The 10,778-nt window shown below is 46.2% G+C and overlaps 1 protein-coding gene across 1 annotated transcript; it reads left to right on the forward strand.

Moving 5' to 3' along the window:
* The first annotated feature begins 4,987 nt into the window (after nt 1-4,987).
* LOC122369393 (probable nuclear transport factor 2) lies at nt 4,988-10,563 on the forward strand. Its single transcript, XM_043344114.1, has 4 exons — nt 4,988-5,266; nt 7,513-7,584; nt 9,126-9,224; nt 9,682-10,563. The coding sequence occupies exons 1-4, from the start codon at nt 5,159-5,161 to the stop codon at nt 9,796-9,798; spliced, it is 396 nt and encodes a 131-aa protein (XP_043200049.1). The 5' UTR covers nt 4,988-5,158; the 3' UTR covers nt 9,799-10,563.
* The last annotated feature ends 215 nt before the right edge of the window (nt 10,564-10,778 follow it).

Consider the following 10,778-nt stretch of genomic DNA (forward strand, 5'->3'; position numbering starts at 1 on the left):
GGTCACAGGTCGGGTAAAGGCCAGGTCAAACACCTGAAATCGGGCTTTCAGTAGCATGGACTTCAGGACTTCGCAATGGGCGCCTCTCGTCATAAACTCTGTCAAAACGGTGCACAATCCATCATATAAGGCCTACAAGAGTGTCAGCTCCATGTAGGGGTCAGTCAAGCATAGGTCAGGGTCAAGGTCAGGTCAACCGGGCAGGCACATATCCCCGAAAATCAAAACTGATATTCGCAGCCTGTGACACATGTTTTATGGGTAATTTGGGGCGTAGAACACGATGGTGACATTCATTTTATCATATGTGTACGTGTTTGGCTAAAAAAGTTCAATTTAAGAAATGCATGTATCATGGTCCTGAAGTAGTCACGAGAAATTGCCAAGATTCAGTTCACGATTTTGGAAAATGCGTAACGATAATCAATAATCGAAGATAGCCATTTAATTGTCTATGGTATTGGCAGTCTAATGGCGTTTACGGCATGTCTGTATGTCTATTCTGTGATTTTATATGATTTTTTGAACATATACCGTTTTTGGTCGAAAACTCAGAAATCATGACGTCACTAACACCTCGATATCTCAAAAATTTTCCGACCGATTTTTTTGAAACTTTGTCACAATAAACTTCAATCAATTCCTTACAGGTACCCAAAATTTGGCGCGCCTGCGGCGCGCCGTTTTTATGCTATGGCCCGGCGAAAAAAGTGGGGGCGTTTAACGCCCCCCCCAGCAACTCGCGGGTTAATAGGAACCATATTGGTAGGTATAGTAAGAATCTTCCCAAGTTTAAAACCAAGCGTCGGCATCGTAAGAAGGTGGCCGCTTTGCCCCACTCTCCCTTACACATGCTGACTATCGGCAAGGCACGCATCTCACTCAAGGATGGCTAGGCGCTTAACCCGCGCCCTGCTGGGGGGGGGGGGTGTTTGAACACCCCCCCTTGTGGTTTTTCGCGAATATCTCAAAAACGGCGGCGCGGAGCGCCGCCGTTTTTTGTACACCTTATCATACATCAATTCTACACATGTTGTGAAAATTTCAGACCAAGGTCATTCAAGGTCAGGTCACCAGGTCACTTGAAGTGACCTCACCTCATAAAAAGTTTCAATGTCTGCCATAGCTACACCGAGTGACCGATCGCTTTGAAACTTTCAGCGATTGCTAAGAGCAATAGCATGTACAAAATGTATATCTCAGAATTTTGATATCGATGACCTAAGGTCAGGTCAATTTTGCGACCTCCCCATTATAAGTCAATGGGAGAAAATTGAAATGCGCCTCATTTGGATGAAAGACATTATAAACACTCCCAAACACCGAATTACAAGTGGTTTAGACACACTGAACATGAAAATGGTGTCCGTGACCCTTGTTTATGCCCTGAGGTCATCTTAGGTCACGAATGGTATCTAACAGTTTTTCGCAAGTAACTTTTGATAGAGGCATGCTAGAGCGATGAAAACGCCTTAGATGTGTTCATCTCGACGATACGGATCGACTGATATGCAACATGACCCTTTCCGGTCAGGTCATGACCTTGACCTGAGGTCAAATTTTCAAGTTGACCTTTCAAGGTCAAGTTATAGTTCATTCGATGCGTCTTGACGAGAGGAACACAATGCCGGTAAAAGTAAGCTCGTACAGGGCTTGGGTCAAAAGTTATTGCAGAAAAACTGTTTCCGAAAAAATCGGCTATTTTTGCAGTTTTTGCCCCCTGCAGGCAAAACCGTTGACGTTAGGTCAAATCTGAGAGAATTACTCAGAAAGGGCGTTAATAGGGCTATCGAATGCGCTTTTCCGCGGCGCTGTAGCTCTATTGGCTCCCGAGTTATGCGTTGGCTTCTTGGAAATTTTCGCCATTCGACCTGGAAATCGGCGAAATTTTGCCTTCAATGACCTCTGGTGACCTGACCTTTGACCTGACCAAAAAATTGACCGAAGTGATTTCGTCATTATTTTTGACGCTCTTTCGAACGCCGCCTTCCGCGTATCGCTACGTGGCCCAGGAGCCGAGTTACAAGGGGGGGGGGTGTTCAAACACCCCCCCCCCCAGCAGGGCGTGGAAATCCAGGACCCCCAGCCGGGCGCGGGTTAATAACAATATGTCTTACAAAGCGGGACTTTATTTCTCAAAGCAGTCCTATTCTAGTCGAGAGCATAATCTCCAACGAGGCGTTGACATTCATTTCAACGCTCGGAAAATCATAAAGAATATTGCCTTTACCGAGACGAATAACAGGATTCATACAATGGATACGAGTACAATCACTATCCATTGGATAGGGATACTCGCTGGGCCAGGGGGTTTAATGCACCCTCTAATGTTTTTAACAAATAGCGTAAGAACGGCACTGACAAAGTTACCTAATATATCCACGCTGTCGCCCTTTTGGCAGGCCTTTCCTGAAAATTTCAGGTTCATTTTTTCATGGAAAAACATTTAATTGCATTCTTTGGTAACTCATGTGACCGAAAAGTGGCCAAGATGAATGCATGACGACACATTTGAATATAAATGATGTTTTTTGGTGCAGATGGAAACAACTTATGGCCAATTGGGGGCTGGTCACTTTGCCCCGGCCATTTTACCCCGCGCATACCGTCCGAGACAAAAACATTCCAGCTCAGCTATTGGTGGGGTAAAAAGCATTAAAATTGGTGGAAGACATGTACGCTAACCACGCAATGCATGGACAAGAACGCTTATAAAATTTCACGGACAAACGGTTATGGAATAAAATAGCATTTAAGAATTGCAAACATACCTACCTAGTTGGTAAGTCCTGGCAAGCAATGCTTTTCCGTGTTTCACAGAACAACATGGTGATGGGCCTGAAACCCCGGTCTGGCTCATTCGAACGATCGCGAAGAGAAACATAATTGGAAAGCATACCTGAATTAGAACTGGCGCCAGCTATGAGGGGCTAAAACGATGGGTGGCCGCTTTGCCCCGGGTGGCGGTTTTGCCCCACTCTCCCCTACATAGAGCGTGACACAGACTGTGGGCGTTAGAGGGAAGTACTCCGGCTCGACCCTCGCCCTATAGGGGGGGGGGGGGGGAGATCGAACGGACACCCACTCGGTTTTTCGCGAATAACTCGCGTAAAAAGCGGTTGATCGCGACGAAACTTTCAGTACCATCGCGTTATTCAATTTTAAATCTACCCTGAAAATTTCATGACCCTGACCCAAATGCCCTTTGACCTGTGACCTTCTTTTTGAGACCATGTTTGGCCGTATGTCCGCTCGCATTAGCCGCGCGTTTGCAGTCTTTTCGTGGTTTCAAGCGTTCAACCATGTGCTAGGTATCAGCTATGATGTTGGTCCCATGCATTAGGGTGGGTGTCAAGGTCACCTGATGATCAGGTCAGATCATTGACCTTTGATAACCTCGGTTCACTTTTTCGAGTTTTACATGTTAGTCTAGGCCAGTTTTTGGAGCTGAATTAGAATTTGGCAACCATTTGAACATTTACGAAGTAGTTTTTGATGCCTTCGTAACATGTTACGAAGCTGTCAGAGGCGGTTGACACGTTGCAAATACCCGGCAGGACTCCTACTGGTTGACCTGACCTGACCTGACCCGACCTGGCCTAAATGCATGAGACATCATCTGTAATCAAAACTAACATGATATTCGTGATCAGCACCCGAAATACTTCATAGCAGGCGGAGCAGCCACACTTCACGACGTTCTAACATCCCGAATTTCTCGACTTTTGGATCATTGACTTGACCTGGAAGGTCAACCAATGACCTAGGACCTTAAAATTAGGTATCATCGGCTTCCTCTCGTCACGGGCATCACGCTCGTTTTTTTTCGCGAGGCTCATAGTTGATCAGCGGCCAACGCGAGCTGGGGGGGGGGGGGGGAGGGGTCGCACCAACGTCGAAGGACTGTGTGCACTGTGCAGCACCCTTGTGCCGTCAATGGACGCAAAATGGCCTGTGCAGTGTGCTGGCGAGGGTTAACGAGAGGAACAAAATGTCGACAAAATAAATGTTTGTAAGTTTTGAGTCAAAAGTCAAAACATTAAAACAAGCCTATTGCAGAAAGGTAAGGTCAACGGCTGCCTAGGTACTTATTGTGGCGGACTCATCCCGGAAAGAAAGCACACATCTCTTTAAACGTTTTTGTTGCTCATTTAGCAAAGAAAACGCGAATGTGATATTTTATTTCAGAATAGGTCACCGCCCACCGGTCAGGTCTGAGGTCTCAGGTCGGTATGAAAATTTGTGGTTGAAGAAATGAATGGAAAAGGCAATAGGAACGTTTTTTTTTTGTTTAAATTAGCGACACATGTGTTTCGGAAATAATCCCATGATCACGCCACATAAAGATAACTACATCAAAATACAATCGAGGTTGAACGCTGTCGACCCCGTTCGACCTCGATTGTAATGTATTGTGATTTGTGATGTGGTTAACTATTTTATATGGCCTGATAAAAATCCAAAACACATGTGTTGTATGCTAAAAAGCAGGTTTCTATTGTCTTTTTCATTCATATCAATAGGTCTGATGTAATAATAATGATTTTTGGGTGAAGCTTAGAGTAAAAAATATGGTCTGCTAGTAAAGTATATTATTTAGCTACGGTACTTTATTTCTTCATGCTGCTTTGTGTTTCGAAAATGACGCACCTGTCTCTTTCACGGCGGTTTTGTCGCGCCGAATTCGCAATACTTCTGTTTTCACATAAAATTCAGATGGCTCAATTATGTTTGATGACGTCATGAAATCTTAATTTTAACGGAAAGTTTTTGTGTTGTTTTACGTTCATTCAGGAACAATAACATCGGTGAATGATTTTAAAATAAGGTAAATATTCCGAATCAATTCCTAAAAGCACTTAATCACCGTCCTACATTATTTTACATACTTTTAGAAAAGCAACTCTGTTTCAAACTACCAATTGATCGACGACTGCTGAATGACGTCACTAAAACTATAAATGCAAAATCAATGAGAAAACATTTTAGTTGCTTTTCATTTTGCGCTGAGCGTGGACTTGTAAATTGAAATTTGACAGAGCGGTGGGGCGCGCGACGGGCGGTTCCATCGGAATATTTTGATTTTTCAGGGGCTGTATTCTGTTAAAACTAGTATTAGCAGTTGACTAGTCTGGTCGCTATTTTAACTTCTGAAAATATGGCGCTAAACCCACAGTATTTGGAAATTGGACAGCAGTTTGCCAAGCAATACTACACCCTTTTTGACGACCCGAATTGCAGAGCTCAGCTTGTGAACCTCTACAGCGTAAGTTGTGAATGCTACCTACATTCATTTATCATTTATAGTGATATCCTCCTTTTTTATCATTTATCATGTCATCTGTGATTGATAATAATGCTGTAAATTGAAATAGAACTTGCATCTGCAGATTGAGATGATGTGCACTGTGCAGTGCTGTTCAGTAGTCGTAAAGCAGGCGTCACACTTGTTTTTTGCAATCATGGAGAGGCGCTTTACCCAGAGATGCTTTCTAATCAAACCAAACCAAACCTAGCCAAAACTGACCTAACCTTACCTACACCCTATTTGTGAGACATTTATGCATCATATCTGAATTAAGGATGTGAAATAATGTAGGAGTGTGCTTTTTTTTGCTTGAAAAGTGTTGCGGACCCTACGTAAATATTTATCCAACCTACAACCTCCAACCTAAAACCCAAATCTTACCACTTAAGACTAACAACCTAAAACCTAACCTACACCACCTCTCCTTGGTTGCAAAAAAAAACAAGTGTGATGCCTGCTTTACTACTACCAGCTGTTCATGGTGGCCATCAACTCACTCACCCAGGGGAGTGAGTTGACGGCCAAACTGCAAAGCGAGAGTTGGGGCGCTGCTGCACGTGCCACGTGCAGGGGTCGTTTCCAGATCTCGAGAACGGCTGGACCGATGATGCTTAAATTTAGTACACGGTTACAGTTAGGGACCAGTTAGTAGGGTGCCGTGCACAAGTCAGTTGGGACCCATTTTGCACGTGCAGGGTGCCGCTTTCAGATCTCGAGAATGGCTGGGCCGATTGCGCTCAAATTTGGCACATCGCTAGGGACCGGTTAGTGGGGTGCAGTGCACAAGTCAGCTGGAGGTACTCCCTCACAATTTCGCATGTGCAAGGCCCACCCTCTCGCTCGCTCCGTTAGTCGCCCCAAAAGGCGTTATACTGGTACGATGATGTGGAGGTACTACTGTTTTGCACCATAGGCACCAGTATAATGGTCATACACCACTCCAATCAAGCCTCACAAGTCACACCACACTGGTAGATCTGCACCTCACTGTGTGCCTACCAGCTGAGTGTCCCGGTACTGACAAGAGGTTGTTGAGACTTGAGACTACCATGCTTTAGAGTCTGGGTGGATGACCTGTTGCACAATTGGGTGTATGTGTAGATAAAGTATGGTTGGTAAGTTGGTACCTAGGTTGTAGGTTGTAGGCTTTAAGTTGATAGGTTGTAGGTTTGTAGGTTGTAGGTTGGTTGGTTCAGGATTGTACTTCAGTAGGTAAGGTTAGGTCAGGTTAGATACTGTTTTTTATCTTCACCTTACTTCATCTACAGTCTACACATTTAGGTACTCACAATTGGGTAGTCATTGGGTTCCTCTTCTGCAATGATTGCCACACACTAGGGCAGCAGTTGATGTGGGGATCAAAAGGCTAGTTTCACTCTGCTAGGTGGACATTGAGGGATTTCAGTCTGGTGAATGTTCAGTTTGTGGTTTTGAATGTGTTTGGTTTCATTAGAAAAATAGGGTTTACAGGTCAAAACATTGAACTTGAAACCAATTGATAGCAATATAGCAAATAATAGCATTTGGAACCAATAGATAGGTACTTCTTAACAGGTCATGGTCTGGCTGTTGTTAGTGTGTACAGTCCAGGCACCCCAAAAACGCATAACATTGGTGTTGTTAAAATAAGAATTACCAGGCAGTGAGGTAGTAGTTAATTTTATAAGTACCCAACTACCTACCTATGCTTAAACTTATGTTCATCACAATCTCCACAATTTGAACCCGGAGTAGTTGAGGGGATAAATGATATGTTTCATATGTGGGCCTACCTGGCTCATGTTATTCTTTTGTTTATCTGATTGATGCTATTGAATATGAAGAAGTTCTCCTATTGGCTCACAGCTATCGAAAACAGCACATAGGTAGAAGTCTTTATTAGGTATTTCTCTGGGCTTTGCCATCATGTTTGAAAGTGACCAAATTGTAAACAGTGTTATCCACTCTGTTCACGAAGTGCACAAGTACCTATATTGTATGTTGAACAGTACTTGAACCAATGATTGTTATGTGCAATTTGTTTGAATGCTTGCTCATGTGTGACAAGTGACACTCTTGGGGCAGTTACTTGCCCTAATTCCTGTAAAAGTGGCGCACTGCTGCATATTTTGTTTCTGTTTATTCAAAAATTGTGTTTGTTAGTTTAGATACATAGGCATGTTGTCATTTCATAAACCTGACGGTGCTGTGTATTTGTATTTCAGCCCGACCAAAGTCTGATGAGCTTCGAAGGCTCCCAGCACCAGGGAGCACAGAAGATTATGGAGAAGTTTGCCGTGAGTGGCAATCATGCATATTTACTCCAGCATTCTAGCTGTTCCTTGCTACTGCATTTTGAACTGACGTGATACCCTAATCATGTTTTATGAAGCATGACATTATCAAATTTGTAGAGTTGTGACCGCCAGCTCGCTCATATGAGTTTGACAGTGATGGTCCTGTCACTAAAGTGTAACTGCTTGCATTTCTTTTGCTATTTATGCTATTGGAAACAGCTATTACCACTACAGCCACTTCTTTATAGATGCACCTTCTGCTCATCCAGCTCAGTTTTGTAAATACATAACAAGTGGGGTTTCCCTTTATGTACTCCTCATGTTGGTCATCCAGTAATCTTGGGTCATCATGGATCATCAATACACGCATCGCTAAAATCTCGTCAAAAACGTACCACCAGCCACTGCACGGCCGTCGGCAGTTTGGCACTCGGCAGCCTTCTGCTGAAAACGCCGGGAACACCGACTGTGCCAGTGTTGATAAGGTTCTGAGGCCTCTGTAGTGGGTTTGAGTAACTGAGTGCCCCACTGCTATAGCTTGCGTGTGATGCGGTAGTAGCGATAGCTCGGCTAACGTGCTGTCTGTCACTATTAGCGGAGAACTGCCCGCTTCTTACCTTTTTGGAGGCAGAGTTCGCGATTGTTTTTCGCCATTACGCGATCTTTTAGGTAACTCGCATGTAGCTGAGTTACTGGCTGAAATACCGCTACGCCGACTTCTGGATTTTGGTAGCGTTTTCATAGGCAAAGGACAATAAGCAAAATGTATGTAGGTGTTCTTCGCTAAAATTCGTCTGAAGAAGCTTTATGAAGATTATAAAGTGTGTTGAATTTGTGGCAAACTGACACAGTTCTGAAAGAGATTATTTTTCATTTGCCTGTGGTGCTTTTACAATGTCTTCAGAGATGTTTATTTTTGGGTTTGGAGGGTGCCCGAGCATGAGCACCCTGCCAAATGTTCGATAAAATCATAGTAATTCCAGTGAGCAGGCTACGTTTGGAACTGGGACACAATCAAACTAGTCAGTGGCATTGTTTAGGAGAGCACCTACATATAGGAAACTGCGCTGAATGTTACGGTATTATCGGACATTGTTGAAAAAAAAAACACCTTGGTTTCAACAATCCCCTAAATGTAGCATGCTCTGCGTTTCGCTCACCGGTGACACTTGCTGAAGGTTTAGCGACTACCTCTCGCCAATTGGACTTTGTGTGAGTGCGCTACAGCCTTTTTCGGGAGGCGCGGTCTGTTTATTTACTTTGTGCATGCCAGAGCTGAACGAGTCAGCCGGTTTGTGACGCTCTTGCTATTCCGGATACGCAACACATGGGGTGATGTTGCAACAGTGTAAGCACGCTAATCTAAGCACACTGTTAATCCAGAAGTGAGCACAGTTCTCGGCCATTACCTACCTGGTTCCAGTTCTCGGCCATTACCCACCTGATTCCGTCCCGATTTAATTCTCCACGGTGATCAGTCAGCGGCCGAAGCCCGCGGCTGTGCCGGCCCCACCACTGACGCCTGCGTGTCTCTGTTTCAGGCGCTGACGTTCACCAAGATTCAGCACATCGTCACCACTGTCGACTGCCAGCCCATGTTCGATGGAGGCATCCTCATTAACGTCGTCGGACAGCTCAAGGTGCGTGAGTTGACGGTTAGACACTTAGGCAGTCCTGACATGCGACTGATTTCGTACGCAACGCAGATTGATCAGATACATTCGGTTTTTAATAACGGCCAGAAATATGGTGTATTGTAAGATGTAATCGTTGACTAGAATCAAATCCATCGGTTATTGTTGATCACTGGAAGGTGAGGCGAAACAATTCTGACGAGCCAGAGCTAGGCATCATCATTCCATGTAATGTGTTCGTTTTATATTCAAATTGTTTTGAAGTCAAGTTTTTGATATGTGGCAATTCAGCTTGTGTTAGAAGAATGGATTTATTTCAATTTGCCGTTCCCTTGAAGCCGTGGATCTGGTGCCTACGCCGACATTTTCGGGACCCTGTGTCCCTGCCCTCTGTGCCGCCATCTGTGCCAGTCTGACCCCCTCTCTGTGCCACCCTCCTGACGCGCTGCCCCCTCTGCTGCAGACGGACGACGACCCCGTGCACGGCTTCTCTCAGACGTTCGTCCTCAAACCAGTGCCCACCGGCCAGGGCTTCTTCTGCCAGCACGACTGTTTCCGGCTCGCCATCCACAATGTCTAGTTCGACTGTCGGCCGCCAGTGGCGCTGTGCTCGCTCGGCACCGCTCGCCGGGTCAGGCGCCAGGACCTCTGAGGAGATCGGGAGGGGGAGGGAGTGTTGGTCGCGGCTCGCCGGCGCCGCGACCGGCTGTGATGCTACCGCTGCTGCCCCCGAGCCCAGCCAGTGCCCGCGGCGCCGGCGCCCGGCCAGCGCCGCGCCGCGGGCCCGGATAACGCCCGCCAGGGATAACCGACGAATGCTTCAGGGAGCACGCTGAGCGTCTCACCAGTAGAGTCGGAAGGCTGACAAAAGCTGCCTGTTCTTTCCTTATCGCTGTCTGCCCTTTTATTACATTGTGCCTTTGTGTGAAGTTCGGCTGGTTTGTGTCTAGCACGGAGCGGTCAAGTACGCTGTAGTTAGGTGCTCGCGCTGCGCCGGTGCGGTCCTGGGACGGCGGGGAGCGGCCGCCTGTCTCTGTGCCCGCCCGCCCGGCTCGCCGGTCTGTCTAGCAGCTGTTCAAAAGTGCGGGGAAATCTCGTTAGCTCAGACACGTGTGACGCTGAACCTGACCAGTGGCGGGTGCCGTACCCGTGTCGTCAGCTCGATGCCAACCATGACTGACTCGAGTCACCGGCGGCGGAGTGACTCGAGTCATCAGCGGTGCAGTGGCTCGAGTCATTGGCGGCGGAGTGACTCGAGTCACCTGCCATTTCCATCGGGCGTAGCGCGTGGGGTCGTTAAGTGTACTTACCTGCTCTGTGTAATAAACACATGTGTTACGCGGCGGCCAATGTGTGTGTTGGAGGGGGGGGGGGACGGGGGTCAGGATGCGGATACGTGGGATGCAAATCGTCAGTTGAATGTATTGCTGACCAAATGATCAACGCAGCACATGGAGCCGAGGGTTGTACATACGGGACGTCAAATTTTAGTCGGCCGGCATTTACCGTCTACCGTATATAGGGCCTTGCCGTCTATTGCATATTGTCCTGTGGCCTGTG

The sequence above is a fragment of the Amphibalanus amphitrite genome, unplaced genomic scaffold, assembly GCF_019059575.1.
Source record: "Amphibalanus amphitrite isolate SeventyFive unplaced genomic scaffold, NRLGWU_Aamphi_draft 001031F_arrow, whole genome shotgun sequence".
NCBI lineage: Eukaryota > Metazoa > Arthropoda > Thecostraca > Balanomorpha > Balanidae > Amphibalanus > Amphibalanus amphitrite.

Excerpts from the sequence above, each read along its gene's own strand:
- LOC122369393 (XM_043344114.1), top strand. The coding sequence starts at position 5,159 with ATGGCGCTAAACCCACAGTATTTGGAAATTGGACAGCAGTTTGCCAAG. Across the intron at positions 5,267-7,512 it reads AGCTTGTGAACCTCTACAGC|CCCGACCAAAGTCTGATGAG; the intron begins GTAAGTTGTGAA and ends TTTGTATTTCAG. Across the intron at positions 7,585-9,125 it reads AGATTATGGAGAAGTTTGCC|GCGCTGACGTTCACCAAGAT; the intron begins GTGAGTGGCAAT and ends TCTCTGTTTCAG.